An 11,786-nucleotide genomic window follows, 5' to 3' on the forward strand; every position below is an offset into this window, starting at 1 on the left:
GTGACGTTTAAATTCATTGCCTCCCTTATACTCCCTACGTTACCTTTGTGTTTGCTTGATGAACTGACTGAAGATTTTCTAATTTTCTCATTAAGCGGGGAGAGCACCAGATATAATGAAAATACCTTCCCACACAATGACCGACCCTGTGTTCTTCCTAGTGGAAACCGAGTGTAAAGCCTGGCTCTTGCCGACAGGCAATCTGAAAACCCAAAGCTGAAGTACAAGCTTCAGCAAATGTAGTCAGGCGGAGAGGCACCTACGCAGCCCCAAGCCGAAAGCTTGGCTCTGCCATTTACTTGCTGTGGGACCCTGGGTCTGCCATTTACTTGCACTTAATGCGTCTGGGCTCCATGTCACATCTGTAACATACAGGTACAGCAGGTGCCAGCTGAGTACGGAACAGCACATGCCCACAACAGTTCCTGGCACGTAGCAGCAACCAGTGAATCCATCTTCCTGAGAAGACCCTCCAACAGTCCTGAGAATAAAAGACTACTTTCCGTGGTAACTACAGAAACTATTTTGACCAGGTTTTAACTATAAATTATGAGATAATGCCCCAAAATTATCATGTATTGTCCATATTTTACAAGCTATTCCTTAAGCAAAATTCCCTGTAGGACCATTACCATAAACCATTCAAGCCTATAATAAAAATAACTGCACTTCTTATGTTGCAACAAAGTTTTTACTAGGGCTTCTGCCACATGCACCTTCACTGATCCACATCCAAACACAGGCTGAGTACTAAGCACACGTAGCTACATTTCCTCCTTCCCCTATGAATGCAAAAAGTAAAAAAAAAAAAAAAAAAATGTTTTTAAGTTTCTTTCAGAAAGTTGAGTTCCACAAAACAAAACAATACAGGGTAATTGCTTACCTGGACAATATTTTGTACTTCAGATCCACCAATCCAGAATGAATGGGGGGGTTCCCTTTCAGACTAGTCTGAGAAAAGACAGCAGTCAAGCAGCTTCCAAGATCCTTTCCGCTTACTGTATCCAGCTTTCTTCAACAAAATCCCAAACATGCACTTCGGTAACTGTTGAAAGACAGAAAGCAATCCATACACCCACCATGGCACCAGTGGCAAAGGACAGCCACCAAGAAATGGAAGGAAGGGCAATGGAGCGGTGGATCTGAGGCACAGAGTTACAACCGGAGTAAGCTATTTGGCATAAAGGGTCTGCAGCAGCATTCCTCGCCTCTGAGCTGAGAGAAGGGTAAGAAATTCTACATGGCAAAGGCTTACATCCCTAATATCAATATTTACTCTGATAAATAGCACGCAATTTCCAAATGAGAGCAGCTAACTGGTTACACTATCATCCACAGAAACTGTGCCAGACATTCAGCTACAATGAACTTCTTTCTCCATTTTCTAAGACAGCTCCTCCACCATTACAAAGTTTGTCAGCCAAAAGTAACGATCAGGAAGGGCTCAAATACCTCCCATTAAAGATACTTACTTAAGCAACTAACAAGAAATCTTTTCGTTTGCTACATAAGACATCAAATCTACACATTACCCAAATCTTCAACCCTCAAATAAAATATGGGCTTTTTAAAACACATGGCATAATTTTAAGAGTGTACTTTGATTCAATAAAGGTCAATCCCTACAATAGGCAGTCACTGAGTAAACTAAGGGAAATAGTAAAGAACACTAATAAATAATTTACTAGCTGACACCTTTAAAAACATAAGTCCAGTCCACATTTTATGAGCATTCTTTTACTACCACACCAACTTTTCCATTAGACTGGAAATTCTAAACAAACTGTAAGGGAGAAAGAGAAAGGCATTCAACAGAAGGACATAGATAAACACTTAAAAATCAAAGAATGTGAACATATTGCACATAAATTTTCTACTTCAATTGCCACACCATTGCCAAAATATCCCTGCAGTAATTAAAATACCTAGCTTTATTGAAGGACTACTAATGGGCCAAGCCCTTTACACTCATTACTCATTTAATTCCCAAAAAAGGTGAGAAGAAATAACTTGCCAATCTCCCACATCTACTAGTTAGTATGGCCGAAGCCCTTTTCGCAGAGCACAGCTGCACCCAAGTCCAAGGATTAGAAAGGCCAAGATTCCGGAGCAGATGAAACGAAGCTTTCCTCTCAAAGGTCCCTAAGTTAATTAACACCAATGGAGAATAAAACAGTATAGAGGAGGAAGTATTTCAGCCTAGCTGAACGAAATTACAACTGAACCAGATGAGCCATCCTGAACAGCTAATGCCCGAGGTCTTGCCACTTAAGAAAGCGCTTCATTAACAAAGAGCCATGTAATTCTAAGGCCTACCGTATTAACGTTAAGGCAGAGCACAGTGTAATGTTGCCCAACTATCTTTGTTTATAAGCAAAGACTGTGTCTCTGACCGAGAATCTCAAATCTAGTTGAAACTGAAGAATGTTTAAATTCCTAGGTTTGTTCATAAATCATAGGCAGTGACTAAAGATGTTTGGATTTTTCAGGTTGTAGGCAAAGCAACTGAAGTGACTGAAATACCAGTCGATGATTAACCTCCCCAGAATAATCAGATGAAATATCTTAATACCCGAAACTTAAAAGGTATCACATACTAGTAAGTAAAATCTCAAGAATGAGTGCTCAGGTTGTTCCCATTAGTGAGATTACTCTGGAGCCAAAGAATATAATAGCAACCCCGATTTGATAAAAGCAGCTATAGTGAGCTGTGGTTAGTAGCAACTACTAAGGCAGCATAATAGGAGTCTGCTTTTCAAAGTATAACTTAGTGCTACAACAAATATGCTGAACTGTAGCAAAACACAACCAGAACAATTTGGCTAAGGAACTCACTTCTGGACCTCTAGAATTGTCAGGCCTTTTCCCCTCTTCCCTTCAAATGAACATTGGCTGAATGCCTAATTGGTGGAAGGGCTTAGGCTAGAGACATAAAGATCAACAGCTGCCAGACCAGGAGTGTAAAGACTGAGGTCCCCCTGTCCTCTGCCCCTTCCTCTTTGAGTCCCCAAGTGACCCTTTCACAGAACCAAATGTATTTTATTATTAGTTCTCACAAGTGGGTAAGTATTCTCAATTTAACTCTTAAAAATGTAAAAATTACTCAAGTTCCTTTTTTTCTCAGTAGAACTCTCATTTAATTCTCCTTTTCCTTCTGTGAACCAGAAGCTTGCTATTAAGAGAATGATTCCTATATTCATTACACTTATAGTATTTGCACATCTCTCTACTCACAGACTTTTACATGTTAATGTCCCAGTTTCTACTTTACAGCTCGAAAGTATTCATTGTTAACTAACCCTGAGAGGGAATGTCCTGAAATGCTTCCTGCTGACATCACAGAACTCTGCAATCTTTGAATTTTGTTAAAATAAGAGTAAGATCCAGGTTAGAGATACCCTACTGGGCTGTCAGGTCCCTGGTTTGTCTCTCATTTGCCTACAAAGACAAACTTCCTGTTAGGCAATTGTGATTAGCAGAAACTTAACTGAGGGGAACAAGCACATTCTTGACCAACAGGTTTTCCCCCTTTGTCAACTAATTCAATGAACAACTCAAATGCAACTCAGGAGGAAATCTTGTATGAAACTCACTGCTTAGTCTGTTAAAGGTCAAATCATCAGCTTTGCTAAAACAAGAATCAAAATCCTAAACCATTCGAACGTAAATCACAATGTTCGATGTCAATGTGACTAATCACCAGTCTCTCTACCTGAAAACCCCAACAGGACTCCTCTGAAGTTAGAGTGCAGGTCTAATTGTGTCTAATTGGTAGTTCTTAGTTATTTTAACAGTACTTCCCAGACAAGATAATACCGATTCTGTATGATTTCATCATTTTCCCCCAAAATGGCTAAAAACAACTGAATTTTAGGCCTCTGTAAAGCTTCACAAATAAATAGATGCACAACTCGGGGGGAGGGGTGCAAACCTCTTCACACCAACTATCTTGACTGTCCTTTACAAAATACAGTCCCTGTACTTACTTGTGGGGGAATGTTAGTGTGGCAGACAGGTGCTGAGACAAGCCTCTCATACAATCCTCCCAGTAAGTCGAACAATACCTACATTTTCTTCTTCTTCCAGATAATAAATCCACACCACAGAAAGGTTAGCTTTCTTCAGGTCACACAGCTGGCAAGAGAGAGCCAGGCTACAAACCAGGTGTCACTCTCAAGCCCACACCCTTTCTGCTACGACATGCTTCCCTGAGGTCACTGAACGCTCAGAACTTATCGACTGGCGAGTTCATGTCAACAGATACGAGCGGAATCTGGGTTTCCTCAACACTCTATCAACCACACTCGGGATGTGCAGATACCAATGTGTATCTGTGTCAAGTTCTGTAAATATGGTGACAATGTCTATGGATGTCTGTGACACACCACCCTCCTCTTCCCCTTACGTCTTTTCTCCTCTATTCATCTCCACCCTTGGCTTAAGGTTATCAAAAGGAAATCTTAAAAAGGTTTCGCAACAGGAAGAAAACAAACAAAAACCTAACCTTGCCTTAGCTCAGTGGTTGAGTGTCGACCTAGGAGGTCACAGTTTGATTCCAGGTCAGGACACATGCCCAGGTTGCAGGCTCGATCCCCAGTGAGGGGCATGCAGGAGGCAGCCAATCAATGATTCTCTCTCATCATTGATGTTTCTCTCTCTCTCCCTCTCCCTTCCTCTCTGAAATCAATAGAAATATATTTTTAAAAAACACACCTAACAATTTAAATTAAAAAACATCTACACACCTAAGTTCTAAGCATTACGAAGTATTCAAAGGACAATAAGACAGAGCCACTGAACACGATCACAGGCTTTTATAATAAACAGGAAGGTATGGTTAATATTTTAAGCGTTAGGAACAGATTATTATGAGAATTAGTGATATAGGTGAGAATTTTCAGAAAAGAGGATGGTTAAGATATAGGCAGACAGCAATAATGCATGTAAACAATCAACCAAAAAATTCAATGGAACATTTACCAAACACCTACTACAAGAAGGCACTGTGAGGAGTCTGTTTATCATTTAATAGAGAACACAAACAGGAAACTAGAATACAAGCCCGGAATGTGTGAAGTGCCACAAAATAAATGCAAAAAGCCAGAATTGATTCATTTCATTGAATAATGACTATCATGTAGGCCAGCGGTCACCAACTGGTGGTCTGTGAGGTCCGAAAGGCTGGCGACCGCTGATGTAGGCAGTGCTACAGGGAAGAAACCAAAGTGGTATCTGCCACCACAACATACAGTGACATCAGAGGTGACATCTAAATTGTTTTGAAGGGACAGGACTTTATGAGAGGATTGCTGAAATCTGACCTAAGCCAATGTAGCCAGAGAGCCAGCTTTAGGTCCTTCCCATGACATTAGCCTTCAACACAGGGGCTTCGGTCAGTTCACATTGGTGCTCACAAAGGAAACCGTGTGAGCACAATCAGAACTCGGGTCCTTCATGCTTTGGCTGGAAAACGGGCTGAGGGGTGTGGGAAGAAAAGCCAGAAGGGAGGCTGGAACTGGAATTAATAGAACTTGAAATGCTTGCTTTCCCTTAAAAGTGTAAATATCACCAGCTGGAACTCAGGATCCCAGACACCTCCCAGCACAGAAAGTTTGTTTCTAGAATTCATAGAATCAAACAGCACGACTCAGAGGGACATATGTGCTATTCTGTGAACCTATGTAATGGGCTCCTGTGCCAACTCTCTCAATTTTCAGGGTATAGCATCAAGGGTCAAGGGTGCCAAGACTCGTGTGCTGGGTCATGGTTTGTTTGTTTTTTTGTCAAATCTGAAAGGACATGTTACCTACTTCAAAATCGGGGGCAAAAAAGAATATATGTGAGCCACAGCCTCTTGAGGCAAGTCAATGAGGCCTATGAATATGCATATTGTCTATTTCATTTGAACCCCACTTAAACATTACTTTGTCTATTTAATCTGCATATGGAAAATAGCACACCGCTAGACTCAGGATCCAATTTCTTAAAGGAGTTACTAAACAACCCACTTATTCTACTTAGAAAGCCAATGACAGGAAGGGAGAAAATCCAAAAAGAAAAAAAAAGGAAATGCTCCAATATCTTCACTTGTTTCTTTCATCTCCATGGCCTTGTGGCCCTTCTTCAACAGCTCTAAAAAAGCATCGATATCACACCGATGCATTTTACTTATATTACTATATTCAAGAGAGAACAAGGAATGGCTCACGTAAGGTCCCTTAGCAAAGAGGGGAACCATTCAACAGCTAACAATAGAGTACAAACTGCCCGTTATTGATGTAAAGTATGGGGAAGGGATGAGTTCACACCCACAGAGCAAGCAGAATTAGCTTCCTAATCTTTTAGCAACAACTTCTGCCATCTTCTAACAGAGGATTATCCATCTTTCTCTGCCAGTTAGCAGCTCTGTGAGTGCTTTCTAGTAATGAGGGCTTCATATCCTAACTCAGGTGTTAATAAGTATCATGTGATACATATGCACAACTCTCATTTTTTCCAGTGAACTCCACTGCACTAGACATAGCCCGGTGAATTTGGTATATTTTAAAATGGTTACTATTTTTCTACCTCATCCTATATAATAAAACCCTAATATGCAAATCGACCGAACGGCAGAATGACCGGTCGCTATGACGTGCATTGACCACCAGGGGGCAGACGCTCAACGCAGGAGCTTCCCCCTGGTGGTTAGTGTGCTCCCACAGGGGGAGTGCCGCTGCAGGTGGGCAGTAAGGAGCAAGGGGTTCTGGACTGCAAGGGCCCCGGACTGCAAGAGGGATATCTGACTGCTGGCTTAGGCCCGATCCCTGGCCAGCAGGTGGACATCCCCCAAGGGGTCCTGGACTGTGAGAAGGTGCAGACCAGGCTGAGGGACCCCCTTCCTGCCCCAGTGCATGAATGTGGTGCACCCGGCCTCTAGTCCTATATGATAAAAGCATAATATGCAAATTGTCCCCTCGAGTAGGAGTTCGTCTGGGAGTTCAACCAGGGGGCAGAGCCCGCCGGGGAAAGGGAGGGAGGCCCTGGTCAGCAGCCACTAGGGACCCTACCAGTGCACAAATTTCGTGCATTGGGCCTCTAGTTAATAATAATAAAGCTGATTTTACCAAATCCAGAAGTTTGAAATACAGTCCCATAAACAGGTGTAGCATTGGGCCAATATAAGGTCATAAAAGTTATTAGGTGGCTAAATTATTCACCATCAGCAATTGTAAATATAATTGTCACAATCAAGAGTATATAGTTGAGCCCTGGCTGGTGTGGCTCAGTTGGTTGAGGGCCATCCCATGCACCAAAAGGTCTCCGGTTCCATTACCATCAAGACACATGCCTGGGTTGCAGGCTCAATCTCCACTAGGGGGTGTGCAGGAGGCAGCCAATCAATGTTTCTCTCATTGATGTTTCTCTCTCCCCCTCTCCTTTTGTCTCTTTCTCTAGAATCAATTTTATTAAAACAAAACAAAAAAACCCACATTTTTTTAAAAAAGAGTATATAGTCGATATTAAAGACTGAACCTGATGAGGTAGGTCTGTTGGAGAAGCATTCTTTGTGGACCCAGCCTCAGGCAGGGGTGGAAATCACAACAGAGCTATATTTTGTAGATTTTAATTACTCTGTCACCAGAGTAAACTAAAAAAGTGCAAGAGCCCTAGCCAGTTTGGCCCAGTGGATAGAGCACTGACCCACAGACTGAAGGGTCCCGGGTTCGATTCCAGTCATGGGCACATGCCCGGGTTGCAGGCTCGATCCTCAGTAGGGGGTGTGCAGGAGGCAGCCGATCAATGATTCTCTCTTATCCATCAATGATTCTCTCTTATCGTTGATGTTTCTCTCTCTCTCTCCCTCTCCCTTCCTCCCTGAAATCAATAATATATTTTTTAAAATAAATAAAAGTGCAAGGAAAAAAGGAGAGTCACAAAGAAAGAAAGTAGAGGGATGAAGATTAAGAAGTTGGAGACAGCCAAGAAGTCCGTCTCCTCACTTTAATGTAGCATGCTCTGAAACACCAAATGGAAGTTATCCTGTTAACCATTAAGTGCCAAACTGGTACAGGCAGCACAATCACAAATATTTGAGCACTGAAGCTGACTCATAAAAATCTAAAAATATTTCATACTTTAGGCTTTCAAAATAGCATAAGTTTAACCCCTTCCACTCCTTCAATCATGTTCTTTGGAAGCCAATGTAAAAAATATTTTGAACCTACTTCTGAAAACTGTAATTAAAATGTGGTGAACACAGAAAGCCACATGCAATTAGGTTTTAAGGCTTTATCATTCCTATATCTGATCCTGGATTTACTGGATCAGTTAAGTAGCTGTGTCTACTACACTAAAATAAATACATATACGTTTATGAAAAGCATTGCCTAACAGTCTTAACGGCTATCCCTTTGAGGGAATATCAAAATCTGTATATAAAAAGCCATTTCAAAATTGATCTAGATTAACTACTAAATTCTATATTAAATTGTCTAAGAGTCCCAGATTATAATGTCTTTAAAAGGCTGACATATCTTTTCTGACCAGAGACCAGCACAATCTTGTAAAATCAAAACATTAAGTTCTGAGCTTAAAAAGACAGTAAATTTAGGCTGAGGACTTTCTTAACCATACACCCGAAAACATTACGCAGATTACACTGTGTTTCTTATAATTCTTTTGAAAATAAAGACACTCAGTTATTTTTCAAATCATTAGAAATGAAAGGAGTACAGAACAGCCAACGTCAAAGGGGTACCAAGACCCACGTTTTCACCTATGCAGTACTGTAAATACACCCGCAGGACTATGTACCGCATTCATCATTCTACCCAAGACATTTCACCAAAGTAACCTACAGGGTTGCAGAATGCCAAAGGCTTGACTACAATAGCTCCATAACTTATACGGAGGAGGAAAAAATTACTTAACAAATGAAAATCAAATAAAAATCCACAAGTGACAGTATCCCTTAAAAAGCAACCACACGTGCGCGCACGCGCGCGCGCGCACACACACACACACACACACACAAATGAGAAACTACTACAGCTTTTTTTTTTTTTTTTCATAGTACTCAAGAATGCTGGAGAAGTCTAGTCCTGTGAATTAGGCAAGGGACAGCAAATATTAAGCGGCCTCCCTATTGACGCTACTGTACTTCCATTTTTAAAACATGCTTCTCCACTCCCCAGACACCATCGTCCACGGAAACCATGCGGCCCTCCATCAGACTTTCAGTGTCACCATTTATTATTTATAGCGTTCAACGGGGGAAGTAGCTCTGATGTCACCGACCCTGCCCGGCGGAATCACTGACTCAATAAGCGTTTTTCACGCTGGAGACCATCTGGCTGGGAAACATGCGGCTGCGTTAGGCAGCCTCTTCCACCTTTCCCCTCAGCCCGCCCCGGGTGGAAGCTGTTACCGTGTCGGGAGAGACACAGAGAAACTGTCAAGGTTTCCACAGGAAGGAACCCCGGGCTTGTCCATTGGCTGAGGCACTGACTTCCTCCCCAGCCCAGTTTGATTTCCCTAACGTTCAAATTGGCAGGTAGTCGCTGCCATGTTTTATTTCTCCCACCCAATCATCCACCAAGTAGCCAATCTCTCATGGTCCCGTTTCTAAAATAAAAAATAAAATAAAATAAAACCCCTTCTGGCTCCAAGTCCTAAGGGGGAAAGGGATCGGGGTGTCCGCGGGGACGAGGTCTGGTCTGGCTAGAAATGGTTTTTAACAGAAGAGTGATCGCTCCCCCAGGGGCTGATGATTCTTTTATTTTTTCTTTTCTTTTTGGAGAAGAAAGAACAGGCGGGCGGCAGTCATGAGGACAACCCTCCCCCCCGCCCCCCGCCTCCCCCATTTCCTAAAGCGGCTCTGGCAACGTGAAGTTACTCCTGGGAGACGGAGCCCGGAGTACCTGGGGCCTCGCTATGCAAACCTCCCTCTCGGCCCAGTAGGAAACCCTTTGTCCGAGAAGCCGGACATCACCGAGGTCCGGGAAAGAGGCCCTTCATCCGCCACAGCCTCACACCCCGGAGCTTCCCACCCCCGCCCCGCAGGGCCAATCCCGGCACCTACACGGCTCTAGGCTGGGGAGAAGGTGGGAGACCCCTGCCAGGGCGCGGAGGCCCGAGGCCCTGGCCGATCTCCTCCGTCCCCCCTCCCATCACCACCTCACTCGGCCTAAGTGGGGCTTGCAAGAGCGGTGCAGGCCAGGACCGGAGAAATGGAGAAAAAATAAATCCACTTCTCAGAGCGGGAGAAGGAGATGCTAGAGCGAGTGTGAGCTAAGGCCACAGCATTAGCGAGCGAGGGTCGTTCGAGAGATGGGCCCCGAGACAGGACTGGGGGAGGGAGGAGAGCCGAGGGGCCGGGCCACCTCCGGCCTGAGATCTCGAGGGATCCGAAGGGACCGCGCCGGGCCCGAGGCCAGGGAAGGCGGCGAGGGGAGGGGGGAGGAGGTCGGGGCCGAGACGGCGGGGAAGGGCCGGGGCCGGACGCTGATGTGGGCAGGCCCGCCCGGGGCCGGGCGGACGGAAGAACAGACGGTCCAGCGGGCCGCACTCACCATGAGCTCGATGGTCTTGTCCTCAATCACCGAGTCGGGCTCCATGGCGGCCCCGGCGGCCCCGCCTCGCTCTCCCCGCGCAGCAGCGAACCGCCCGTGCGGAGGAGGCGACGGCGGAGGCGGCAGAGGCGGAGGCGGTAATCGCACCCACTCTAGCTGCCAGCCCGCCCGGGCCGCCGGCAGCTCCGCCCTCCCCCTCGGTGGACGCAGCACGCAGAGCGAGAACTACAGCTCCCAACAGGCGCCGCGTGCTCCGCAGAGAGTTGTGGGAACGGGAAGCCGACCTCTCCTGGCAGCTCGGAGCTGAATTCTGAGCCGAAAGCAGCACTGGGTAGAGAATGCGAGAAGTGCAGACTTAAGGGTTCCCTCCAGATAGAGCCTCGGGAGTTCCATGACTACATGTCCCAGAAAACCCTGCGCGCGGGTTCTCCTTCCGCTGCTTCCTCCTGACTTCCTGGGAGCTACAGGCCGCTCAGACCGGAACGGAAAGTCCGAGGCCCACTATTCACTTGTCAGAGATTCTGCGTATGCGACCCATTTCCGCACATGCGCGGTGAGTGTCCGCGGCGCCCATTCGACGCCTAGGTAGGGGCTAGGCTGGTCAGCGGGCGTCTGGTGGTAGGGACACGTGTTGGAGACAGGTGGGTTCTAGGTACTTTCGAAGGGGATGGGCTTAGGGCTCAGGTGGGGGAGAGGGCGGGCCGGCGAGAGAAGCTCGGCAAGGGAGGAGGGTCGACAAGGGGCATCCCTCCCGGGCATCCGGTGAGGTGTTTGGAGGTTTAGGTGGGGATGAGCTGCGGCGCTCGCTGTCTGTATGCACCACGAACTGGGAGGAGCCGAGAGATGCAAGGGAATCTGCGTGCATTGAGCCCCTCTTACGCACTTATTCGTTCAGGAAACTTCCAGCCACTGCGGGTTACCAGTCCAGACACGGAGTCAGCTCTGAACATCACACAGAAGGCCTCTGTTCTCGTGGAGCTTAATTCTGGGGGGGCGGGGGGCGGGCATTAACCGAAAGTGACGGGCGCTGAGAAAGAACGCGGCCGGAGACCTGGAGACGCCCCGCGAACTCCGTCACCGGCTCTGCGAACTGTGTCATCGGCGTCTTCCCACCAGAAACCACCAGGGACGCAGCGGTGGCCGAGGCAGCTGGTGTCCTGCTGGTCGCCGCGAGGAGGACGAACACTCCCCCTGGGGGGCGCCGGGACGGCGCAGGGGGGCCCTTGGGTGGCT

The 11,786-nt window shown here is 46.0% G+C and overlaps 1 protein-coding gene across 1 annotated transcript in view; it reads right to left on the bottom strand.

The window, feature by feature from the left end:
• Positions 1-10,746, bottom strand: part of FBXW11 (F-box and WD repeat domain containing 11) — a 104,690-nt gene extending 93,944 nt beyond the window's left edge. Inside the window, exon 1 of the mRNA XM_081093514.1 lies at positions 10,554-10,746. Coding sequence (XP_080949640.1) covers positions 10,554-10,598 — 45 coding nt within the window. The 5' untranslated portion in view covers positions 10,599-10,746. The remainder of the gene's footprint in view (positions 1-10,553) is intronic.
• Positions 10,747-11,786: the final 1,040 nt, after the last annotated feature.

Source organism: Myotis nattereri, assembly GCF_964212035.1.
Source record: "Myotis nattereri genome assembly, chromosome: 5".
Lineage (NCBI taxonomy): Eukaryota > Metazoa > Chordata > Mammalia > Chiroptera > Vespertilionidae > Myotis > Myotis nattereri.